General features: G+C 37.6%; 1 protein-coding gene across 1 annotated transcript; it reads left to right on the plus strand.

The window, feature by feature from the left end:
• The first annotated feature begins 572 nt into the window (after positions 1–572).
• On the plus strand, positions 573–26,422 carry LOC124554691 (THAP domain-containing protein 2-like). Its single transcript, XM_047128354.1, has 3 exons — positions 573–636; positions 25,954–26,160; positions 26,277–26,422. Exons 1-3 carry the CDS (start codon positions 573–575, stop codon positions 26,420–26,422), a joined length of 417 nt encoding a protein of 138 aa, XP_046984310.1.
• Positions 26,423–27,294: the final 872 nt, after the last annotated feature.

The raw sequence follows: 27,294 nt of genomic DNA on the forward strand, positions 1-27,294 counted from the left end.
GTCAATTCTTCGTCTAACATGAATTTTCTGTGCTCGATAACGTAGTAAAACGAATTTTCTGTGCTCGACACCATCGTAAAAGCGGCAAGAAACTTACCTTGTTGACAGATGTCGGATGTATGGCTGGTGTCCCCATTGAATAAGTGAGAGCGACGAGGTGAAATAAATTTCTTGGGCTGGTGATATGGAAACCAGTTCTCACTGCATCGAAGATTTCACAAATGATCACGCCGCTCAACACGAGTTTCACGAATTGGTGCAGGAAAGCTACTGTGAACGCATGACACAAACACACTGGCTCTGTATTAAACATGGGAGAGCGAGCTGGGATGGTAATAGTCACTGAGCTGCACGGGCATGCTTCGCAAGCTAAAGACTGTGCAGATACTGACTGTCAACAATAGGACTGTGCGATTACAGCAAGCATTTGTCGTGAAGGAGAACTTAAGTATTTGTGTGTTAAAGGATGCTGACATGCCCCTATAAATTGACAACCATACAGGATAACTCAAATGGCCGAAAATGAAGCCTACACCCATTGGCCATACCAGATATGGTTATCAACCGTCAAAATGGGAAATAAGCTCAGACACTGTGCACCTCCACATGACATCAGTGGACAGTGGGAGGGGAGAGGTAATTTTAATGGATCATATTATTTTTTCTTCTTTTCCTTCGTTCTTTTCCTTTTATACAAGCCATATATGACCAACAGTAAAGTAATAAGTCATTTTGTGCCAGCAATAATGTCATGATACAAAACAGAAAAAAGACGAGATGCGCTCTTCAATTGATTAATTTCTGTATCTTTACCCGTTTGTCTCTATAAGTGGTAGGACTCAGACATGTGATGAGCTCCACCGCGCCATTATTGTTTAAAAATGTGTATTCCAACCACACATTAAAAACTGTTATGAAAGTGATTAGGAAGTCTAAGTTTGAATAGATATATATTTATATAAAAAAAAGTCTGTTCATCATTTCGTCCACACCAAGAATCCTGCACAAAGAGGATCAAAACGAATCTAGAAGAATTTGTGTGGTCAGCAGAGGGGTGATCTGGTAACAGCATTTTCTTAACCAGCTCTATGCACAATGGAAATAATGAATGTTGACCTAAAATGTATTGACATTCAAGTTCTGTTGATATTAGTGCCAGTTAAAGATCACCCAGGATTTGTGTGCCTTCTAATTTCTTTTAATTATTCTTTCCAATTTTTTAAATTAAAAAATGGCTCTGAGCACTATGGGACTCAACTGCTGAGGTCATTAGTCCCCTAGAACTTAGAACTAGTTAAACCTAACTAACCTAAGGACATCACAAACATCTATGCCCGAGGCAGGATTCGAACCTGCGACCGTAGCGGTCTTGCGGTTCCAGACGGCAGCGCCTTTAACCGCACGGCCACTTCGGCCGGCTTTTTTAAATTATTCAGTAAGTAATTAGTAATCAGTTTCCATTAGATTATTTTGTCCCCCCCGCCCCCATATACCACTATTCATCATTTCTTCACAGTCACTTGAAGATTAATTTTTAAGAGAGCTGATGGTAGACGATAAAGCTGCATTATATTCAACTTTCCAAAACCTTTTCTTAGAAACTTTGTCCTGTCAACCAGAGGAGTGTTTAAACTGAAGTCGTCTGCTACTGACAGAAAGAAAGTTATTTAATGTTACTGCAATTGTGGGGTTATCTTAGATTTGTTTATTATTTATATTTAAAGGAATCTGTCAGCGACTTATTAAACGTTTCTGTTAGGCCATTCGTTTGTGGATGGTAGGCATGTGTTATCCTCTGCATGACATAGCAACATGAAATTGCGTCTGACATTACTCTCGACTGAAAAACTATTCCACGACCAGAGATAATCACATGGAGCGTCCTGTGCTTCAAAGTGATGTCTTTCCCAAGGAACTTCGCAATTTCCAGAATTTTAGTTGTCAGCACAGCTTTTGTCAAGCATAATGGGTAAGATAGTCAGTGTAAACTGTTGTACATCAGTTCCTAACATTGGTAACCTCCACAAGAAGTCGATTCCAATTCGACAGAATGGTGCAGCTACAGGCGTGATTGGTATGAGAAGTAATTGCAGCACATGCTTCCATCATTGGCATTACTTACAGTGTCTCACGTAGTGTCTAACTGATCGGTAGAGACCTGGTCAGTGATTCTGTCTATAGTCTTCATGAATCCCAGATGACTAGATACTGTAGTGTCATTTAAAAGCTCCAGGATAGCTGGCCATAGATGAGATGAAATGAGATGACAAGCAAACATTTCCACTCCACTGGCCCATAGTTCCTCTTACACAATGGTCTGTTAATTAATTGGACCACACACACACATAACACTTTGCAGCTAGGTTTTGTATGTTTATGCCCTTTGTTTTTGAGCGTCTTTCATACAGTTGCACTCTTCTCACTCTGGATCTTACCTCTGTTCAGCAGCAGTGACTGAAATTTTGTATAAATGGTAGTGTTCTGCCAAAGGATTCCTTGAAAGGCAGTGATGTCCTTGTGTCCACTTTTGTATACCAATGTGAGATCACACTTCAGAAGCCACAGTGCCCATCTTGGCAATCAACTGAATGGAATATTCACATTAGTCAACCAATAGAGAGAATGGTGGACCATCACAGCATTGATTGGTTTGCCAAATAAATACAGTCAGAGCTTATTGATGGCCCTAACAACTGAAAGCACTCTTTTCATTTGTAGAGTAGTTCACCTTGTACTTGAAGACTACTCTGGAAGAACAAGCTGTCACCTTCTCAGTACCCATATTTGCACTAAATCTGCGTCTATTCCAAAACCGCTATCCTGGGTGTGAAATTCTGGCTTAGCATTCTCATCATGCAGTGGTAGATCTGGTGAAGATGATAGCTCCTCCAAAAGGAAAAGCAACGATTCTTCTTGCACCTTATTCTAGGAAAATTTGGCATCTACCCACAATAGTTCTTGCAAGGGATATGCCTTGGTGCAGCGGTCCTTTAAGAATCGCTGGTAAAAATGGGGACATCACAAGAAAAGTTCCCACACCACGAATGTTCCAAGCAGTCAAAAAACTGCAACTGTCTTTATTTTCTCTGGCTTGGAATGGACTCTGCTAGCATTCGTTTCATGCTCAAAGAGTTTTATTTTTGTATGATGAAGAGGCACTTTTGTGAACACATTTCAACACAGTTGTCTCGTGGCTTCGATGTTCTTCAAATGTCTTCAAAAAACCTCAGTGTCATCCAGATAGCAAAGACAAAGTGGCCATTTAAGCTGTCGAAGCAAGTTGTCCATCACACATTTGAAGGTGGCTGGAGCATTACAAACATTAGAAACAGCATAATTTTGAACACATTTAGGTTGTCAGGGTTTATGAAAGCTGTCTTTTCTTGGTCAGCCACATCAACCTCGATTTTCCAGTAGCATACCTGCATGTCCATAGTTAAGAAATACCTTACTTTGGGGTGTCATCAATGTGCAGTAATGGATAGACATCTTTCTTTGTAATTTTCTTCAGTTGTTAGTAGTTGGCACAGAAACACCCTGTCCCATCCTCCTGTTTCACAAGGACCACAGAAGAGGACTAAGGATTCTTTGAAGGTTCAGTGATATCATCTTCCAGGATCTTCAATACCTTGTCCCAGACTATCTGTCATTAAGCTGGCGACACAGTATGTGAGTATTGGATCATTTGTGGATGGCCCTAGTATTGGCAAGGTGTTTCACCACAGGCCGGCAGGTCTGTCTTTTCTCCATTCCTGGTCTGAAATCTTCTGAAAACTGATGCAGAACAGCTATCACTCAACGACATTCTTCCTCAAAAAGGTTCAAATGTGTGTGAAATATTAGGGGACTTAACTGCTAAGGACATCATTCCCTAAGCTTACACAGTACTTAACCTAAATTATCCTAAGGAAAAACACACACACCCATGCCCGATGGAGGACTCGAACCTCCACCAGGACCAGCCGCACAGTCCATGACTGCAGCGCCTAAGACCACTCGGCTAATCCCGCGCCATTCTTCCCCACTCAGGTCAAATCCTATTGACAATTCGATATTAGCATCCTCCGCTGCGTTGTCTGTTGTGGTTCTGGAGCACGATTCTTCATCTATAACACTAATCTGCCCTTTCTGGACTGGGTTGGCTGTTCTTATCCACTTACCTTTAAAGACGAGGTGGTACACTCATGACAATTAGTTATATAAGTTGTTCTTGACCACGCATAATCTTTTTGCTCGTCACTGTCATGCAGATTTATTTCTTGAGGCTAAATAGCTTCTTGCAGTAGACAAAACATTTCACAATTTAAATGAACATGTAGATTGACGATTGGAAGTCTTGTTACTGATGACTACAGGATAACAAGATCTTCAGGGGCTGGTGCGTCGTGGCTCACTGGATATAGACCCCTGCTCGCTGATTTAATCTTAGATTGTTGGTTGCAACTCGTGGTCGAGGTGGCGCACTCTGACAGAGAGAAAAGAGGCCAGTGGAGAGCGGTGAGGGCATCACGAGCCCAGCAAGTGTCTTGCAAAGTATTCATCAATTTGGCTGGCATCAGCAGTACTTGTAGTGTGTTCTGCTCTAGCTGGAGAGCCTGAGCTCTTGAGGACTGTCAACAGTTGTTATGTTGACCTGGTTCACTTACCTACCAATCAGAGAATTTATGCTGTCAACCATGAAATTTTGGGAATGTTTTAAGGTGATTTTCCTGTGCTTACGTTGTTTTATTTTAAAATGTTCTCTGGTCTCTATATCTACTGGTGTGTTTACAATGAAGTTGTTTTAAGTGGAGTTTGCTGTTTGCTCCTGAACTCTGAATTCATATTCACGATTTATTGGACTGGTTGGTGCTACAATCTGTTAAGTTGAGAGTGGTGCTGAATAGCAATTCAGGTTATATGTACTAGGATTTGAGTTTTTTCACTGACATTATTACCTGAAAATCTGTGATCATTGTGGGTATTTGCCTTTTTAGCCTTTTTCAGTACTGGCATTTGGTCTGTTTCACACAGAACTGTCTATGGCCGAGCAGAGGTCATTTTCAACAGCCTTTTTATTCCACCAGGTATTTTTTGGGGAATTTTGGGTGTTGCCTGTGCATCACATAAGCATTGACTTTAAGGCATATTCATAATTGCATATTTGGTGAACTAGTTACATGGCAGTTTTGAAGTGGTTTAGACCCAAGTGTTTTAAGATTTAAATTTCTTGTTCACTTGATTTGGATGTAGCGCCCTATGAGTTCGTAATTTATGTTTTGTACACTCAGTTGAAATTGTGTGCTTGGATAGTGGTGGCGTCAGGTATTCTGGGCTTAGTCAGTTGAACTGATCTGGTATGCACATGGTTGGGGTGTCTCTAATGTTAATGCATGTTCTGTGCTCCAGGTATCTATGCTAAACTTGATTTCTTGTAGGCATTGTACTGCTATGCACTTGCATAAGTTTCAGTCTGGCTGGGTCTTGTGATCCGTGCTTTGCACACCAGCGGTCTGTTGGTGCACTGTTTGACCCCATGACAACTGACGAGTGGTCATGCTAGTGAGGCATTAACTATGGCTATTGTGTGTGATGGTGTTATTCGAGCCCACTCTATGCACAGAATTCATTTACAAGATAAGTTGTATTCATTGTGAACTATCCCTCAAAATTTTTGACACAATTAGGAAGTGTTCACTTTAATAGCTTGTGCTCTCCAAGTAGTCACTAAGTTCTATGTTAAAGAATTCGATTTTGTACAAGTATGTTACCATATCTTCGAGTTGCATATTGAGATTGGTATATTGTTTGCTGTTACTTTATATTCCTAAAAGTAAAAACGTTCATATGTTAATGCCTCCTAAAAATGTTGGTGACACAAAGAATTTCACTCACGGTATTCAGTAAGAGTATGGGGGTCTCTTGACTCTGCTAATGGCGACGATCACATATTGTTTAAATTATTTTAAGAGGCAGGTATTGTGATCCCCTCATTTTCCTGGATCTAATTTTATCCTTTAATGTCATCATCTTGTTATTTCTAGGGTCAAATTATTATTAGTGTGATTGCTGTCCCTTAGCGCTTTTTATCTGTTGTAAATAAATTTTGAGAATTATCATTTTTCATTGAACCCTTTGTTAATTGCCAAAGTTGTTGTTAACTGCTTGATATGAAAAGAAGTGTTACTGAGCTCTTGCTCGCTAAGGGATTCTTGTTAAAATCATTCAAACAAATTTTGAAGTTCCTTTAAATTAAATTATATCCATTGTTTTTCTATTTGAAAGTTTGTGAAATCTTGTTGTTTGAGTTTAGAGAACCTGTATATTTTCATATATAGTTCACTTTTTGTGCTTGTGCTTGCCAAGGGAGGAAATTTTGCTGTTAGTTCGCGTTTTGTGCTCACAGAAGAAATTATAGCCAGTGTAGAAGCAGGAATTCGCAGTGTGGATTCTGTAACAGCTGAAGAAATCCGTCTAGAAACAGAAAGAATATTAGCCAATGCAAAACCGCCGAAAAGTAATATAACTGTGGGTGAGAGAAGAGCTTTAAAACTCCTGAATGACGACGATAGTATTTTGGTTCTCCCAGCTGGCAAAGGAAGCGCAACGGTGGTTATGGATGTGGCGGACTATCGGAGTAAAATTACTGATCTACTGGATCCGCAAGCATATAGGAAGCTGAATAAAGACCCCACTAACAGCGTTCTCAGAACTGTGTCGCGGTTAATAAAAAAGTCCTCCATTGAAGAGAGTGTACAGAAAGGTCCCTGCAGTTCGGTTGCACTACCACCGAGGCTTTATGGATTGCCCAAAATTCATAAAGAAAATGTGCCGTTAAGACCGATACTAAGTGCCATTGGTTCGCCCACCTACTCGTTAGCCAAGTTTTTGACTGCGCTGCTAAAACCACATGTGGGCCGTTCGGGCTCTTATATAAAGAATTCGACACATTTCATCAGCAGATTGAATGGCATAGTGGTCCGGCCGGAGGACATATTGGTCAGCTTCGATGTGGTATCGCTGTTTACCATGGTTCCACTTAATGATATATTGGAACAGCTGGATCGAATTTTTCCTGCCGATATTTCAGAACTGTTTAAGTGTTGTTTGACGACCACATACTTCAAGTGGAATGAAGAGTTTTATGAGCAAACGGATGGCGTGGCTATGGGGAGCCCCCGAAGTCCCGTAATTGCAAACTTCTTTATGGAGAAATTCGAAGAACAGGCCTTAGGTACTGCCAGCAAAAAACCAAATGTATGGTTCCGATAAGTGGATGACACGTTTGTGCTGTGGAGACATGGTAGGGAGGAACTAAGCCGGTTCCACGAACATCTGAACAGTATAAACTCGAGAATTCAGTTTACAATGGAGGAGGAGGTAGATGGCAAGTTACATTTCCTCGATGTGCTTGTTTTTAGAAACGAAAATGGTAGTTTGGGCCACTCAGTATACCGCAAACCCACGCACACGGACCGTTATTTGCACCGGGATTCGAACCACCACCCACAACAGAAGCGGGGTGTTATCAAGACGTTAGCGGACAGAACTAGAAATATTTGTGAACCTGAGTTGCTCGACGCTGAGATGGAACATCTCCACAATGCACTAATGAAGAACGGATATTCGTCCGCCGAAATAAAACGTGCGTTGAGGCACCCACGCAGAAATCATACTGACGTACAGCCTACTGCAAAATCTAAGGTTTTCCTGCCGTTTGTTAAAAATGTAACGGAAAGAATAGGGAGGATCTTGACGAAGCGGAATATTACCGTAGTTTACAGGCCCACCAGGAAGATACAGGAATGCCTTAAGCCTGCCAAGGACGCTCGCAAACCACTGGAAAAAGCTGGAGTGTAAAGGATCCCATGCAGCTGTGGTGATGTTTATGTGGGTACCACTAAAAGAACTGTTTATAAACGTTTGGAAGAGCATAAGCGAAATTGCAGAAGAGGAGAAACGGAACGATCAGCTGTTGCGGAGCATGCTTTCCAGCCAGGGAACCACAATATTCGTTTCGAGGAGACGCAAGTACAAGCTGCCACAAGCGGATATTACGAAAGGCTCTACAGGGAGGCAATCGAAATCGCTAAACACCCTAATAATTTCAACCGTAAGGAGGAGGGTGTGAAATTAAACGGCATATGGATGCCAGTGTTAAAGAAGATGTGTACCACCCGCCCACTACTGGGTGATGGCTACGGCGATCGACGGCGACGGACAGCGGCCAATTGCACTGACGTTTTCAAAACACGTGACGTCACGCCGCAGCGTGGGAGCGCGCGGACACGGAATTTAGCGGCAGTCAGTAGCGAGCCAGTGGGTGTGTTGGACCTTCCATTGAGCTACAGACCCCCTTGAAGATGTCTCCCGCAGTCGGAGACGAAACGTTGGGAATCGACACAGAATTCATCAACCAACCACGGCATAACAGCCCGGATAATTATAATGGACATGATTAAACTTATATTTCATGCACAATAATTTTAAAACACAAATTTTCACACCACGTCTTATTTCATCAGAATTCTGAATTTGTTGTCCATTATAGTACAACTCGCTTGAACCAAGAAATTAAGCCAGTTTATCTGGAATATTTTTACCAAGTAAATCAAATACAAATTTTCATTATTATTCTTATAACAACAAATCCAATGAGTACCATGATGATCAGAGGTATCTAAATTAACTATTACGCATTCTAAATCCTTTGCTTCATTAGGTAATTCATCAATAATAAAAATGCCATGAAAATGATTAATTTTTAATTGTTTAACTAACTCTTCAAAGTCAATATTCGATAAAGTGTTATTATAGTTTTTGATTATTTTTTGGAAACTTATTTGCTTTTTTTAGTCTGAAACCCACTTTTTTGTCCATTGCTTCATTATGTCTTTTCTGTTCTGCCAATTCTGCATTGGCATTTTTCTTGTTTATTACCACATTTGCGACAGTTGCAGAAGCACCAGCAAGTGAACCAATAGTTGCTAAATATGGGAATGCAGCTAATGGTAAACAAAGAAATCTGGCTTTGTGTTGTGTTAGTCCTTTTCCTTCTTTCTTTTTTGTTAGATATTAAATTATCTTTTTCACAACAAGAACACCTAATGTAATAAGTAAATTTCCGCCAGTTTTTTCTCTTTCTTCCTTTTTTATGCATCAGATAAAAATGGTTCAATACTATGAACCTGTTCATCATTTAATTGAACTTTAATTGACTTTAGTTTAGTCTTGACACTTGGTAGCAAAATATAATCAACTGAAATGTTCTTGTTTTATATAGATAAAAATTTATAAGGATTAATAATTTGATAATCACTATCAATTTTCGTCTAGTTCAGTACCCATACTAATTTTCGTTTTCCGTACATTATTCCTCTAACTGCAGTTGCAGCTATTTTTCTCCTAATGAAGGATCACTCGTATGCACTCTTTCTTTTGTAGGTAATTGAAGTTCTCTATCACTTGATGTCTAGATTCTAATTATTTATGATCATGATAAGCAATATAATGTTTCTTATAAGCTTAGTCTAAGTTATTTTTTCCTGGATCACCACATACTACTCTTGCTCCTAATTTAGTAAAAGGTCTGCAGTATGAATATCCTGGTAGAAGCATGTCTGGCATTAGTAAATTATTTAAAGAAACATTTACTAATCCTTTACCATGTTTTTCACTTTTCTAAAAAGTGTGTGGTAAATAATTCAAAAATCTAATCAAATATAGAATTCCTTTGGGATTGTCAAATATAAAATAACTAAATTTGTTTGTTAACATTTGCAGTATTCCTACTATTTCATTATGATAATTTTTATTTCCAGCTAATTCTTCACCATGAATTACTGTTAACCTGTAAATTAAATCTCTAACATCATTCATCCAAATATATTCAACTGGTTTTTCAGAATATTTTTTTTTACTAAACCTTTACCCATTTTATCAGGTGAACTTATTTCTGAATAATCTGAAGAATGAATAGTTGATCTTCTCAAGTTTGGAAAATAGTCATCAATAATTCATTTTATCAAATATTTATATTTTCTAACTCTACTCGATTTTATTTTATTTGGGTTACTGTCAGAATATAATACTCCTCATTGATATATCTGCATAATTAGATAAATCAACACCATCAAATGTTTCATCCATATCATCTATCATAATTTGTTTTTCAGTTAAAAGACTCATTAATCCATCCATTTCGTCATATGTCTTTTCGCCAATAATTAATTTATCTCCATTGAATTCAACTGGTAATTTATAAGCATAATTATATATACCAACAGTTCTCGTTCCAAAAACTTCAACTTTACTATGATTAATATACTTTAACATTCTTTCACTATAATTTATTTTTTTAGCATCATTCTCTTACCTTTTACTGCTGTCTTTGTACTGTATAATTTACTTTTTAACAGCACCTTTTTTACTTCATATTTATTCAGCGCAGCTCGTATTTCTGATTCACTTAATGTTTGTATAGTCATATTTGCCAATGTCATATTCAGACTGGTCGTCATTTGTTTTTCAGTATCTCTATTTTCTTCAATAGTTTTTAACACATTATCACCTAATCCTTTGATACCTTGTTTTACTTGTTCAATTGCATTATCAGTAACTTCTTGTTCTTTTTTATATTTTTCATATTCTGTTCATGGTTGTTTTTTTCCAAAGCTTGAACTGTTCTTTGAATTCTTCAGCTTTCTTTTTATTTCGTTAAGTTTTTTAGCGACTTCTGCATCATATTTTGCGAACATTTCTTAGTGATGAAAAACATTAATAAATCATTTTTAATGACTAATGTTTTGTTTATGCTTAGCATTTACGATTATGTTTAACATTTATGTTGTTATGAAATTCTGTATTTTATTTCTGAACTTACCTTCAGTTGGTTCTCTAGTCATGTATATCATAAAAAATCCAAATTGATCATTCTAACATTTACTTCAAAATTTCTTTAAAATCATAAAGCTTTAAACTACCAACAACAACTCATGATAAATATTATTTATATTGTGTCATCTTGTCCGAAAATACACTCCTGGAAATTGAAATAAGAACACCGTGAATTCATTGTCCCAGGAAGGGGAAACTTTATTGACACATTCCTGGGGTCAGATACATCACATGATCACACTGACAGAACCACAGGCACATAGACACAGGCAACAGAGCATGCACAATGTCGGCACTAGTACAGTGTATATCCACCTTTCGCAGCAATGCAGGCTGCTATTCTCCCATGGAGACGATCGTAGAGATGCTGGATGTAGTCCTGTGGAACGGCTTGCCATGCCATTTCCACCTGGCGCCTCAGTTGGACCAGCGTTCGTGCTGGACGTGCAGACCGCGTGAGACGACGCTTCATCCAGTCCCAAACATGCTCAATGGGGGACAGATCCGGAGATCTTGCTGGCCAGGGTAGTTGACTTACACCTTCTAGAGCACGTTGGGTGGCACGGGATACATGCGGACGTGCATTGTCCTGTTGGAACAGCAAGTTCCCTAGCCGGTCTAGGAATGGTAGAACGATGGGTTCGATGACGGTTTGGATGTACCGTGCACTATTCAGTGTCCCCTCGATGATCACCAGTGGTGTACGGCCAGTGTAGGAGATCGCTCCCCAGACCATGATGCCGGGTGTTGGCCCTGTGTGCCTCGGTCGTATGCAGTTCTGATTGTGGCGCTCACCTGCACGGCGCCAAACACGCATACGACCATCATTGGCACCAAGGCAGAAGCGACTCTCATCGCTGAAGACGACACGTCTCCATTCGTCCCTCCATTCACGCCTGTCGCGACACCACTGGAGGCGGGCTGCACGATGTTGGGGCGTGAGCGGAAGACGGCCTAACGGTGTGCGGGACCGTAGCCCAGCTTCAAGGAGACGGTTGCGAATGGTCCTCGCCGATACCCCAGGAGCAACAGTGTCCCTAATTTGCTGGGAAGTGGCGGTGCGGTCCCCTACGGCACTGCGTAGGATTCTACGGTCTTGGCGTGCATCCGTGCGTCGCTGCGGTCCGGTCCCAGGTCGACGGGCACGTGCACCTTCCGCCGACCACTGGCGACAACATCGATGTACTGTGGAGACCTCACGCCCCACGTGTTGAGCAATTCGGCGGTACATCCACCCGGCCTCCCGCATGCCCACTATACGCCCTCGCTCAAAGTCCGTCAACTGCACATACGGTTCACGTCCACGCTGTCGCGGCATGCTACCAGTGTTAAAGACTGCGATGGAGCTCCGTATGCCACAGCAAACTGGCTGACACTGACGGCGGCGGTGCACAAATGCTGCGCAGCTAGCGCCATTCGACGGCCAACACCGCGGTTCCTGGTGTGTCCGCTGTGCCGTGCATGTGATCATTGCTTGTACGGCCCTCTCGCAGTGTCCGGAGCAAGTATGGTGGGTCTGACACACCGGTGTCAATGTGTTCTTTTTTCCATTTCCAGGAGTGTATTTAAGGAAAGACGATTATCTCTGACTGTTTCGGTATTTTTAAATAAGTTTGAGTGAAATAAAAACAATATATTCCTTTATATCTTCCTCTAGCAAAATATTCTCTAAATATACCTTGATTTTAGAGAATGAAATCATCAAATACTACTAGTGAATTATCTAAACATCGATCTAATTGAATAATTTCATTATTAATTTCGATTAAACTAACAATTTTTTAAATTTTATCTTCAATTTTTTCACATCTTTTCATAAATTTTTGATATTTTGGATGACATAAACTTTTTGAATAAACATACAAATGCTGAATTGTATTCAAAATCAAACCCCCTGGAGATAGAATATAGTTGTCCATCAAAAACTTGTTTTTCCACAATAATTTCCTACAGTTACACATCGAATATGATTTGGCAAGCGTTTAGCATGTTATTTTTTATTTATTTTCTTGTTCAAATGGCTCTGAGCACTATGGGACCTAACATCTGAGGTGATCAGTCCCCCAGAACTTAGAACTACTTAAACCTAACTAACCTAAGGACATCACACACATCCATGCCTGAGGCAGGATTGGAACCTGCGACCGTAGCGTTTGTGTGGTTCCAGACTGAAGCTCCTAGAACCACTCGGCCACTCTGACCAGCTTATTTTCTGGAATTCTTATTTTTTGCTCCCAATCTGCCATTTATTTAATAAATTTCGTTAACAGAAAATGGGATATAGCACATTATATCAGGTAAGTGAAAAGTCATCTTTTCTTTAAAAGAAGATTAACCGGTCCAATAAGAGACACTTATAATAGTGTTTCACTCTTTCGTTTTATTCGATGTTTTAACTACAAATATTGTATCAAAAAATAATAAACTTTACATTGATGTAAAAAGAATAGAAATTTCTGTTGGACAGCATAGTTTAAAACCTTAGAAAAATTTATTCATTCGAAGAGTCAAAATATACATATTAAAGCAGATGAAATTTTAGATAGAGTTGTTATTGAAAGTGTTGTAAAATTGTATGTGGATGTAAAAGATAGTACTGGTAGTATATTAGGATTTAATAACGAAATTATTGAAGCTAATAAGAACTGTTATGAAAGATGTTCCTAAAATTATTGCATTCGAATTAATTAATATAAATTTTAATTTGGTTAATGGAATGATTGTTAAACATACTGATCATTTTCATAGGGACTCTAATGTTATTGCTTGATTTAAACCAAATGCTGAATTTGGAAGACCAATAATTTATGAACCACATTATCCTGTAGATAGTATTTTTGATTCTATTCAAAATATAAAAATTACTGTAACCAATGAAAATGATACTCTGATTGACTTTAATTGTGCTTATGTAACAGTTGTTTTAAAAATGTCTTAATAAATTTATCCTTAATAAATCACGAACAAAATCGGGAGTTATCAGTTTTACTCATTCCTTGTTAATGAGAAAACACAAAATAATTTAAATGTACTGTAATTGAAGTAAATATTGGAGATGGATGGCTTCATCTGAATCATGCAAAATTATACATGAATATTAGAACTGTTGCAGCTAATTTAGACGGATCAGAATCAGATTATCCAACATATGATGGAAAATTCGATGAAAAATTAATTGATAATTATGTAGCAAAACCGTTTGATTTTGTGACCATAAAGAAAGGAAATAATATCCAGAATTAAACATCCGTTTTTTCATCAACTGCTATGTTCTATTTTTCTTCCTCTGTTACTGATAAAATAAGCTTGGAAGGACACAGTCTTAATAATGGAAAAATAAAAAGTAAGAAAAACGAAGTTCTTCATCCATTATCAATGCCTGACAGATTTTTTTAAAGATTATGAAGGAATTATGTGGGAAGCAGATTTAATAGTAATTTTTACTAGGTCTTCTAGTACTGGAGATGCAATTCTTAGAGGGCCTGATGATAATGATGCTGGAGACGCAATTAATACACACTTCGTAAGGAAGGAAAAACTATAATAGAATCAGTGGACTGTAATAGAATCAATGGACAAATTGTTAAATATGAACCAAATTATGAGTTAGAACAACGAGAAAATAGTTCGAAAAATCCAAAATTCCAATATCTTTTTATGAACTACAAACTGTAGAAGTTGCAGGATTGAATGGCGAGAAAAATTTCGAACTAGATATCACAAATAACTTAGTGAAATTTGATAAGCCATAGATCGTATTTGTTACACTTCACACAAATCGTAAAAATAATCAGTTACTTGACTCTTCATTATTTGACCACGTCAATCTAGAGAATTTATACTTGAAGAATAGAAGAAACGAAATTTTCCCCACGAGATATGTGGAATATTAATTATCAAAATAATTTTCTCAAAGCAACTGACACATTTCTCAATTGTAAACGTGTCACCTTCTCATATCAGACACTAGCATAACTCCATGTAATTTCATAATGAGCTATCATGTCTCTGTGATTAACACGAGTCACAGAAAGAATACTGCATCTTCACAGAAAATGACTACAAAACTTTGAACAACCCTCAATGAAAATATTCCTACAGGTACTTTAGCGTATGTAACAATATATGGCAAGAAAAATTTAACTTATGGTGCACAGCGCAGAATACTTACTGAAAAATTTTAAATATATAAATGAATAAAAAATTTGAAAAAGATACAGAAATCTTAACAACTTGTTTGCATTTCATTTAGAAGTATTTTCAGAAATAAAGAGAAAATAAAAACTGAAAAAATTAGAATGTTAACATTTTGAATGAACTTAATGATACTTATTTCATTCAGAGAAAATTTTTTGAAAATTTTACTTTTCCTATTAAATTTTATGATCTTTAAATGGAAAATGTCAAACAGCTAAAACAGTGTGGTCACTGTCTAGAGAAAAAGAATATTAATGAATTTTATAAAGATAAATAATGAAAAGATGGATATCGTTGGATTTCTAAAGAAAGCCTATCGAGAAATCAGAAAATTAAAGTTACATGTGAATGTGGTAAAACTGTAAGCAAAAGCCATGCCTCAGAAAACATATACAAACAACAGATCATAAGAGCTTATTACTGGGAAAATTTTAGGTAAAGAATAGGCTTATTACAGTCACCATAATTCTTTTAATTATTTTCTTTCATTCACCTTTTGAATGAAAAATTACCATTTTTGAAACTTGGTGAATGTGACACCAAATATACTCATTGTTATTAATTTTTCTGATTTAGACCAGAAGAATGGATTATATTAAATCCATTTAGTAGGTTCTAGGTAAATTTTCGTTTTCTAGTGAAAAGAACATGTGAAATGAATGATTTTCAGTAGAAAATGAAAAGTGAGCTGGAACCTACTAAATGATTCTACTTTTATTGCTATTGTCTTGTTCTTTCTAGTGGCAAATTGTTATTTGCATGACTGCTGCCCCTTAGGGCTCGTCATCTTCTTGGAAATATTTTTTGAGAATTGTCATTATTCGTTTGACCCTTTGTTAGTTGCTAAATTTTTATTAATTGCTTAATGCAAAACGAAGTGTTACTTACTGACCTCTCATCCACTAAGGTGTTGTTGTTACAGTCATTTAAACAAATTCTGAAGTTACTTTAGATTAAAATATTGCATTGCTTCCTCAAAGCTTTATATGGTCAAACTGTTGTATTAAAATCGTAAACCTTCTCTGGGTTTACAGAACCCTCATATTTTTGTGTAAAATTCATTGTTTGTTTTAATTCTTCAACTTTTTATGAATGAATCATTTTGGGGGCAAGGAATGGTGAATGACGATCCAAAACCCAAATGTCCAGTCCTTCCACTGAAATGCTTATTGGTGACTCTCGTGCACTGGTGTTTCCTTATCACAGTGGGAAACAACTGCCCAGGGCAATCTTTGTCGTTTGTGCTTGCTGGAACAGCTTTGTTAGTCTGAAGCACTGATCTTTCACAGTTTATGACTCCTTGTAATTCCTCCAACAAGTCCCCTCCAGTAATAATACTGCGACTATATTTTGCTAAAATGACAGATTTGAAAAGCTGTGGTTTGTCACTGATTGTTGTTTTTGATTTACATATTTCTAATGGATGAACATACTTTTCATTTGCGATTTTCAGCACAATCACTTTTGCATTTTCGTTAGCTGATGATGATAAGCATCTGAGATTAAAGGAAAGAGACTATCGCATGTACAAGTTAGTTGTAATGATGACATCAATGCGAGTCCTGAACTTTAGGTACCTGTCGTCCATGCAGGATTGTCATCAGTGGCAGCCTTTCCTCTAGAGATGATCATCTCACTTGAAGACTTGAAGAGAATGGCCTAATCTGACATGTCGAAACCCACCCTGAAATCTGTATGCAGGAAGAGTACAACAAAAGAAGTGCACTATCAAAATTTTAATTGCTAAGATGCACTGGAAGTTTTTGTTTGAAATTGTTGAAGTTATTCATTTCTGTCATAACAAACAACCGATTATGGCAGCAGTTTATACAGTGTGTCTTACCTAGCATATGATCAGCCATGACAAGAGAGCATAGCATTGCATAATGCTAACATATGGAGTAACACAATCGAATCTGAAGTACCTAATGCATACAAAAAATGTCATGTATCATTAAACCTAAAGGTCTAAGATATCTCTCGCCTTATGTATGATAATATAGACCAGTCTTGTAGGCTAGGAAAAGTATCTTCTTAATTAGTTTGTCTTTTCATTTAGTATTGGGAGTGAAATGAAGGAATTACTGTATTTTGTGAATAGAGCCTTAAATTCCATTGAATTCTCAACATCTACTGAGTAGGCTACACGATATCAGCTTCTCACTATCTTGTGAAAAATATTCACTATGAGAACTGTGACTGTAGTATAGTTGTAACGTTTATAATTTGGACAATACCGATCCATGAGCACAGTTTGAAGATACTTATTCAAATAAAACAATGGTTTGATTTAAATAAACCTTTTTAAACCACACCTGTGGGTCATTGTTTTGAACTATAAACGTTGTAAATCAGCTTATGTAACTAAAAATTCATTTTTCAGTTTTATTATATATGACTCAAGCTGTAGTCCCGTTTTGCAACCGTTCTTTGTTCTGTTAAGTATGTACATTACATAAGCACAAATTTGGTCTGCATAGCTTATGTACAGCAAATAAAGTGTTGAATAGTCAGAGTAAGTAATTAGTCATTCAAAACATCATTAAGAATGTAGTAACTCCAGGTTGCAAATGATACATATCACATTTGGTGTTTCTTTAGAAGACAGACGAAAAAATCAATGTCACATTTTCATGTAAAGGCAATACCTTACAGCACTGTATGCCATACGGAGAGTGCTGCTATAACTAAACTTAATTGCAACACAAAGAATACATTGCTAGTTGAATTCACATTTCAATTTCTGAGGTCCCAATGTACAATCTCAGCATAAACCCAGGGGCAGCTAACTGAGGAATAGGCTCACCACAGGTTAACTTGGAGTGCGCATTGTATGGCGCCATTTTATTCCCCAGTTAGTTATTCCCAGAATAGCATTCATGACGAATTAAGTTGGCAACAACTGAAAAGCTCTCTGGGTATCTTCGTATACGTCATTTCATGTTTACATAGTCGTCGTCTGCAGAAATAACATATCAAATATTAGTGATAAAGATTTCCAGATTGAAAAACCTATTTGCTTGAGAACACTTCAGCGCTGGTAGATACTGTAAAGGAGTTCAAGAGTGTAGTAGAAAACACGAAAACTGCTGCAGTCTCATTTAATGAAAATATTAGTACAAATCATTTAACTAAATTGGTAGGGTACACATATATAACGATTTAACTTGAAATTAAAGTATTATATATTTGTTGTTTGACCAGTAAGAGATCTTTCTAAATTTCCAAACAAATTACTGGAAAAAATATGCAACAGCTTCAATTCACAAACAACTTGACACAGATTGACAAAAGAACTACAACAGACATACCCTTTTTTCTTCAGAAAGAAACAAATATTAATGCCCAGAAAAAGCAGCAAAGGCTACAGATTAATGGCAACCCTCGGATGGAATGCACATTCCAAATTGTGTACCATGAAATACACGATTTGATAAATTGTCAACAGAAGCATGTGACAGACAGTTCGATTCAGATGCAACATTTCTACACATGATAGCATTCTATCAAATGTAGTTGTACGTATGTGAACTGTAAGTAGGCACATAATATAGAAGCAACTGAAATGTGGTCTCCTTTGTGAAATAGTTGGTCTTGTCAGTCTCTCCAACAAACTGTGGCAACACAGACATCTTGGAGAATGATTTGACTGAAAATGCTAAAAGGTCTTACTGACTAGCTTGCTGTATTCACGACTTTGTGACAGGTGTTTTATAGAAAATAAGCTGGCTGAATTATTGCACACTATTTGTGCATTAACATTTCCAGTTATTATGCATGTATAAATCCTGTTTCTATGTTGTGATTATTAATCATATTGATTATATATATGGGAAATAAGATGCCAACATTTACAAGAAGCCACCATTATTATTTTTATAATCCTGGGGTAGAAATGTACTATGCACATGGTAAACTGGAGGCTGGTAATGTATCTCAGCCCAAATGTTTGAGGAACAGTAACTGTTTCATAAATAATTTTATGCTTGTCCAATAATCTCTAGCAGCTGTAAGTAATGTGAGAGAGAAGGGGAAGTAACTGGAGGCCTGACACCTTCGCCGAATTCTTCCTTCTTTCCTGCAGTCATCTCAGCTGAGAAGTGTCAGTTTTGTTATCGGAATAAAAATACCTTTTCTCACATTGAAAGAATTAGCAGAGTTGCAGATAGCACTGCTTCGAAAATAGCTTCACAAGAACCAGAGAAGGGAGAAAGAATGGCACTGGTTAAAAAATAGCATAAATCTCAAAATTAGTATCAGAAAATAAAAATTAAAACAAATTATTTCAAAATAAAATTACATTAATCTATACACACTTGTTTATTTTATTTTTATTTAATTAATTAGTGAACTGAGATACTTAGCAAAACTGTCTCTTGTGAATGTTGACCATTGTCATATACATGCTTTTATAATCCTGCTGACTGTCTCCTTGCCAATACCAATGAAATCTCCAATGGACAGATTGAAATCACCAGAGGCAAGACATTTGTGCATCTGTAGTAGATCGTTCATTGGTGGCACAGAATCATTTCTGAAAGAAAAAAAAAGAATGACATGAGACAAGTCAATCGAAATTTAAAAACTTAACTTGCCAGCCGGTACTATGATTAGTAGAGTCAGTAACTAAATATTCCTATTAGCTGAATGATAAGTACCTGCGCTCTTGTAACACAACAATAACAATTACTTTATGATAAATATGGGTGGGGTTATGTGGATAATACTAATAACTGAGAGACACAACAGCTATCTGCTATAGCTTGCTACAAAAAAAAAAAAAAAAAAAAAAAAAAGAATTTCTTGTTAATTTCGCTGTGGTAAACTTAGCTTGAATAAGCACAAATAATTTATATGTTTGAGGGAATAATACTAGCTACCTGCCAAGTTAGCCAAGAGCGCTAATGCGCTGCATCCTGGACTCGTGTAGGCACGCTGGCCCTGGATCGAATCTGCCCAGCAGATTACTGACATCGGCCGTGTGCCGGCCAGCCTGGATGTGGTATTTAGGTAGTTTTCCACATCCCACAGGGTGAATACTGGCAGGTCTCCATGCTCCACCTCAGTTACACGACTCGCATACATCTGACCATGTTCGCACTATTCCATGGATTACACTAGATGCAGACAGCTGGGGTACACTAATTCCGTTCCAGGGGGTATGGGGTGGCAGCAGGAAGGGAATCTGGCCGTCGCTTAAAATTAACCTTGCCAACTCCATCCTAACCATGCCGACCCTGCGCAACTGTGGGACAAGACAACAACAAAAGAAAGAAAGATGGGAATAATGTTATGTGGTGGACGATTTGTTTTGTTGCTCTGAAGCACTCACTAAAAGATGGAATGTTGTTGTCCCAGTGGGAGATAAGAGTTAACAATATTTTCTGATATGGATATGGCTGAGTAAACTCGGGGCATTAATGCACTATCAAACTTTTTGTTACATTAAACCATTATTATACGCCATTAATTTCTGAGCAATGGCACTTCATACAAGTACAATATAAGGGGAAACGGAAGAGTACGATTCCACCAGTCTGCTTTGACCCATGACGTAAAGGTGTTGTGGTGTGTGACGTCATTAGGACGTGGAGTTTATGAGTTGGTTGTGTTTGTAGATGTCGTCTTGTTGTGTTTGATGGCGACCTCTGAGTGAATATGTTTGTGTGTGTGTGTGTGTGTGTGTGTGTGTGTGTGTGTGTGTGTGTGTGTGTGGCGAAATTTGTTGGTGGTAAGTAATTGTTTTTTGGGTCTATTTTTTCCGAGTTGTAATGTTTTGTGTATTTATTGTGTATTGAATGTTTTTTAATTTACGTAATGGTGTTATACTTTTGGATTTTTGAGGTGTTGTGGTTTTGGTTTTGTTTTTTGTAGTTGTAAGTGTTGGTTTTTCAGTATCAGTAGTTATGGTTGACCTATACAGGTAAAGGGAAATGGCCTATTCCAGTGTCCATAGTTTTATATGCAGGTATTGGTGTTTTGGTTTCGTGAGCTGTGGTCAAGGGAAATCTCTGATTCCAATATTTGTAGTTTTTGCTGTAGGTGTTGGTGTTATGGTATCGTCAGCTGCGGTTGAGCTATATAGGTCAAGGGAAGTGTCCAATTTCTATAGACTTTTTTTCATAATTTTGTGTATTTTGGTATTGTGGTGTGTTTTTTTACTATTATAGTTAGCTTGTCCCCTCACTAAAACATCCAAATTTCCTGTGGTTGTCCCGTTAATTTGACTGCATTTTTGGAGGGAGATGTTATTGTCTTATTTAAACGTATTTTCGTGTTTGTTGACGCCATGGGTAAAAAAAGATGGGTGGAATCGGACACTTCTTTAATCCCAATATAAGATATTTCAGTTTAAGTTACCTTCAACTAGCTACAGTTTGACATAAAGGACACTGAAAATAATTTGGTATTCAAGGAAAGTTAAAAACACACCATTCCAGGCACTCCTTCCACATTGTAAAACTATGCAGATTCAATAACTAGACTCCTTTTCTGCCCTGATAATATACATATATAGCTATTACAATTTGTGATAAATACTGGTAGGCTTATGGGGATAATAATAACAACTGAGAAACGCAGCAGCTATATTATATACCTGGAGAAGCATCACCTTTAAAAAACAGAGAGAGAGAGAGAGAGAGGGAAAGGGAGAGGGAGAGAGAGGGGGGGCAATGCTAACTTTGCTCTTCATCTTACTGTGTTTTTTCAGTGAATAATGGTAGGTGGAAGACAATGGTGTTGCTCTGAAGCGTTAATGGGCCTGTGATCCTGATATTTTCACAAAAGTGGAAAGTTGTTCTGACACTGCTGTTGGGCTTACAAACAGTGGCGTTCCCAATAAAAACAATATTTTCTGCTTTTGATGTAATGTGGCTGAGTGAAACTGGGACACTACTGTTTTATCAAAACGTTTTGCAATATGAAAAATCGATGCTTTGTCTAAAACAAAAACCTGTTAACACAAACAGTACACACAACTAGCGTTTTTTTTTCGATTTGGTTCAGTCTGATATGGCACTGCTAAACACTGCGACACAGTCGTTTCCACTATTACAGCATTTGTAACACACATAAGATAAACAAGATTATTTTTTGCACGAATCGTCATTCTAATGCCACATAACACGAAAGTACTGAAATCAAACGCATATTATTGCAAATAAACTGTATTACTTAAGAAAACAGACAAACAGTCTCACCTGTCATATGCTCCAGTTTCTCATGTACAAGTTTGAAAAGATGAAATACAGCATTCTATGATAAGCGAAATATTGACATAAATTCGGAATTTGCTTCATTTTCTTCTCCTTTCTCGTCCTCATTCTCATGAACAGTTCATCCAAAATCTAGTCAATCGCTGTCTGCATCTGTCACTATTCCTGCCATCTTGAAAATTTAGTCCCCGTTTATGTTCGCTAACCGGCCAGAAATCGTCGCGTAAGTTATCCCGACTCTATTCTCCAGTTAGGTGTTCTTCCGGGTTCGTATAATTCTTTTCTCGCGCTTTTTCGAGAACAGAGCTTAAGACGCCTGCTATCAGCGATTGTACAGACGGCCCTGAGAGAAGTGGCTATTCGTCTTTTAGACTAAATATAAACTACCAGTATGATGTAGAATTTATACCTATGAGAGAGCATACATCTGTTTGAGTGCCTTTCATTAAAAGTGAACAATTTGGAACTGTGGGCAATGCTGTTGTTGAATTAAGCCCGGTTCACACGCAACGATCTGTCTGCGCTGACATCGGCGCATATGTCTGTACATGCAAAAGATGGAGGATGCTAAGTTCACCCAACCTGGATATGATGTGACGTCATTATGACGTATATACGCTTTAGTCGATTAACACACCTATCGACTTTTACGAACGTTCAAGATTCTAAACTGTCGTCTGCTAGTGGTTTGATTTGACATGTGCGATTCTGAAAACAGCTCAGTGTGGCAGCGTATATGTACTTCGCCAAAATAAAAGTAAAAGAGCTGGATAGTAGTAGAAATATTCCTGACCGTGGCCTTGAAAACACCACGGACAACACGTTTCGTAAGAAAGTGAAGTCTTCTTATGTCCCGACCAGATTAGATTGTATGATTGTTGTATTGAATGCTTACGCCGAAAATAATATTTATTTACTATCAACATTTTAGTATGGTTTCATACAATTGGTCTTGTCAGTACATATTACATTGTAGCAGTCTTGCTGACTTTTTTTCTTAATTTATATAGCTGAAGGAGAACTCGTGCACGTTTGTTAGCTAAGTAATTTATATGTCCATCCCAAGATAGTCTTTTATCAACCATAATTCCAAGTAATTTTACACTCGGACCGCAGAGACAGGTACCTTAGTGTCCAGTAATGACTGGTGTGTAGAATGATTGAATTTCGAACTTAAAAAGAAAAATATGAGGCATTGTTGAAGAAAAATCGTCGACCGGAGATGAAATACGAGGGGAAGTGGATTTCTCAATGTAATCATAACCAAAGGTTAGTGTCTAGTACTGATTGACGTATGAAATAATTGAATGCAGTGTCAAAGCATTCCACGGTGGTATGATAAACCAGACGTACTGTTTATTATGTCATGTACACAACCACAATAGTTTTAGCATGTACCTGGCCATGTCAATGTGGTTTATGTCAGCAGTATAATTTGCTACGACAAGATTATGCAAAATACGAATTGCATCACAACATGAGCGGATACCTTAAACTATGCAGAAGTCTCGTTACTTTTGCTGGATGCAGCTTGCAGAAGATGGCAACAGCAAAGGTCTCTTACTCGGAGAACCAATGTGTTAGGTTATCATATACTCAGTTCAGCTTTGGAGTCTACTGTTCACAAACGAATGGCGCAGAGCACAGCGCTACCCTGTCACAACCTCTCGAAAGTTCACAAAAGTCGAATAGTTGATATACGGTTTCTATCGTTTTCGATGTAGCGTGTGTACGTCATAATGACGTCACATCGTATCCAAGTCTGGTGAACTTAGCATCCTCCGCAAAAGATCACTGCAAATGTGGTGTGTTCACACCAACGAGTTAAAATTTCATAGAGTGGCTGAGATACTAGTTACAGCGCTCCTAGCGGGAACCAACCATGGAGGTAGAATAAGGGGAGATGGCGCTACAGACTTACGCTGTACGTTGTTTTGAAGCCAGTGGGTGGGGCCTGCCGCCATCTTGGATCCCCCAAAACATTAGTAGACGAGTGTTTACAATTCTTTCGTGTTCGTTATTTCTGTCGTGTGCACGCGATATTTATTTTATATAGTAAATGTTACACTGTTTTAGTGAACAACACAGCATAAGGAATGCAACTTCAATCGTTTTTCTGGTCTTAAATGCATACTCGATGCAGTAATACGACACCAAAATATGAAGCTTCTGGCCTCAGTACTGTAATTCCTTTTTGTTTATACAACGAATAACCGAGAAGAGAAGTATGTGCTGTGAAAAGCGTGCTTTAATAATCCATTTCTGTTCACTTTCATTGTGTGTGTGCCGATAATTGATAAAGCCAGAACTCCAAAACAGTGATTGATAGTTTACAGGCACCGATTTGTATTCGTTGCATTTTCAAATGTTCAGGTTTGCAAGAAACTTGCCTTATTTCCTTTGGTGTCCCATAGATGTATGCAGGGACGATATAAACAAGCCAGCTGTCATGTCAACAAAGTGAAAGGTTCGTTAAATTACGAAGGAAAAGAACGGAATTTAAGATTGTCAGGCCCATCGTAGTTTACACATCTACTTTGTTTTTAAATTGTACCTACCAAGTGACATTCAGTGTGGCAAATAACAGCAATTTACAGGTTAACACGACAACACAGTGATTAATATAATGATCTAAGTAGCCTGGACATTGATAGGGAACTTTGCTTTAACAAATATGTAAACCTTAAGTACTCATAATTTAACCACTGTAACATGTGTTCCACAGATTTTACTGAAGATTTAATTAACTATATGAAGTTACACTACTTTTATATTAAATTATCGCATTTTAAAACATTAGTCTACATTTCCAGAATATTTATTGCCAGGACTTTTCAGTTACTTGGGAATAACCAAACAATGAAAACCAAGTGTATTGCTCACCTCCAGAGAGTTCTTCGCATTGGACTGATAGGAAATCTAAAGTCAAATCACAGAAATAAATCCATACTATATTACTTCACAGTGCATCAGAATTTCAAGTATATATAAGAAAATAGCGATTAAATAAGTCCACTTAGGGATGAAATGTGATTTGTTTAAACTTTAGACTACAATCAGAACGATTAGTACACCAGTAAGCGACGCAAGCCGGCATTTTTTATCAAAACACTTCACAACTACACGAAATCAAACTACCAGAAGCGAATGTTTTGGGGTAGCTAACATGGCGGATCTTGACTTGGGTCGGCTTCAAGTTTGTGACGTCATGACAACTCCTCTTATTTTTACCTCCATGGAACCAACGCTAACTCGGCCGCCATGTTCTCCTTAGTCAAAACATTAGGAAAGCGTTACTGTTGTTTGTGTTGGAAGTGTGTCAGCTGTTGTGATATTACTGCAATATTTAACTTTTCTAGTTGACTTTTTTGTTACAAAATATAAAGTCAACATGCCTGCAGTGTGTTCAGCGTTCAACTGCACAAATCGCAGCGATAAAACAACAAATATTTCGTATTATAAGTAAGTATATTAGTACCGAAATACGACACACGTTTTTTAATGTTTATTAAAGAGTCATTTGCATTGGAACTGTAATTATGGTTAAGACAAATGCAGGAAAGTAATTTATTTATCGTTGATTACAGATTTCCTTTAAAAGATAAGGGAATTACAAAAAGATGAGTTATAAATATGAAGTGAGAAAACTGGTTTCCTACTACAGCCAGTTACCTCTGTTCAGCTCATTTTGAAGAGAAATATATGTACCACACAAATGTCCAGAGGCGCCTTTTGTCAAAAGCAGTACCTACTATCTTTAACTTTCCATCACATTTACAAAAGCAAGATAAAGTATTACAACCACAACCCAGAAAGCGATCTTTCGACAATTTGCAAGATAGTGCTGTTACGGTGACATCATTAGCACAAAGTAAGTCAATAATTTAATTTTACTCGGTGTTCGTATTACTTTGAATTACATACTTTCTATTATAATCTTATGGTGTAACTCTGTTTTAAACTTATGATGTAAATGCATTCTTTCAGTGCCTGTCGGACCCACATCTGTTTCTGCTGACCACAATTACTGTCTACCAAGCCCTAAGGAGTTGAAAACACAATATAACAGAGTACAAGTAGAGAATGTGCGACTAAAGAAGCGGATAAAGCAAAAGAAGCAACTTAGTGCATGACACAAAAGAAGAATAGTGCAGTTACAGACTTTAGTTGCTGGTTTGAGAAGAAGGCTATGTAGTTCAGTTTCTGATATGTTAAACAGTGAACATGTAGTTGGTTTGTTGAAGGAGCTATTGGAACATCAGTGCATTGCTAAAGTATGCCATTATTCTCAGCAAATAAGGAAATTTGCCCTGACCCTACACTTTTATTCTGCCAAGGCATACAGTTACTCACGAAAATTTGTGAAATTACCCCACCCAAGAACGCTTCGCCGTTGGGCAATGTCAGTGGGTGGCCATCCAGGTTTTTACTGAGGAGGGTTTCACTAAAATTGCCTCTGAAGTTGAGAATAGCACAACCCAAATTTTTGCAACATTGATGTTTGATGAGATGGCTATTAAGAAGGACCTTGTTTGGGATGGGGAAAAAATAAGAGGCTGTGTATAGTGAGACAGGTGACTAACAAAATTAACTGTACTGACTGCTTAGAAGGTATTTTTGCTTGTATTGAGGCTAAAAGAACTGGATTGATTGCAGTGAAAGATGTGAAAACCAGCTTAATCAATCCAGCTAATGATGTTGTTTAACTTTGTAATGTTGCTGAGAAGGTTTTCAGAAATAATGAGGACATAATCCTGAAATGTCAGAAAAACGTTTTGTTGAGGTTCCAGACAGAAGTGTTGCAATTGGTAAGAGGCTCCTTATTTATAAACAATGAACATCTTTTTACAGAAACTGAATTTGGTGAAGAAACCCATTATGTTAAATTGATAAAACTGCTGCTCAAACATTTTTTTGTATGTCGAATAAATCACTTATGCAAATCAAAATCATCTGAGCAGAGAGGTAAAGTTGTGAGACAACTATACACGAAGCTTATTTTATT

This window comes from Schistocerca americana, chromosome 1 (genome assembly GCF_021461395.2).
Source record: "Schistocerca americana isolate TAMUIC-IGC-003095 chromosome 1, iqSchAmer2.1, whole genome shotgun sequence".
In the NCBI taxonomy this organism is placed as follows: domain Eukaryota; kingdom Metazoa; phylum Arthropoda; class Insecta; order Orthoptera; family Acrididae; genus Schistocerca; species Schistocerca americana.

Excerpts from the sequence above, each read along its gene's own strand:
- LOC124554691 (XM_047128354.1), top strand. The coding sequence starts at position 573 with ATGGGAAATAAGCTCAGACACTGTGCACCTCCACATGACATCAGTGGA. Across the intron at positions 637-25,953 it reads TGGACAGTGGGAGGGGAGAG|CCAGTTACCTCTGTTCAGCT; the intron begins GTAATTTTAATG and ends TTCCTACTACAG. Across the intron at positions 26,161-26,276 it reads GGTGACATCATTAGCACAAA|TGCCTGTCGGACCCACATCT; the intron begins GTAAGTCAATAA and ends GCATTCTTTCAG.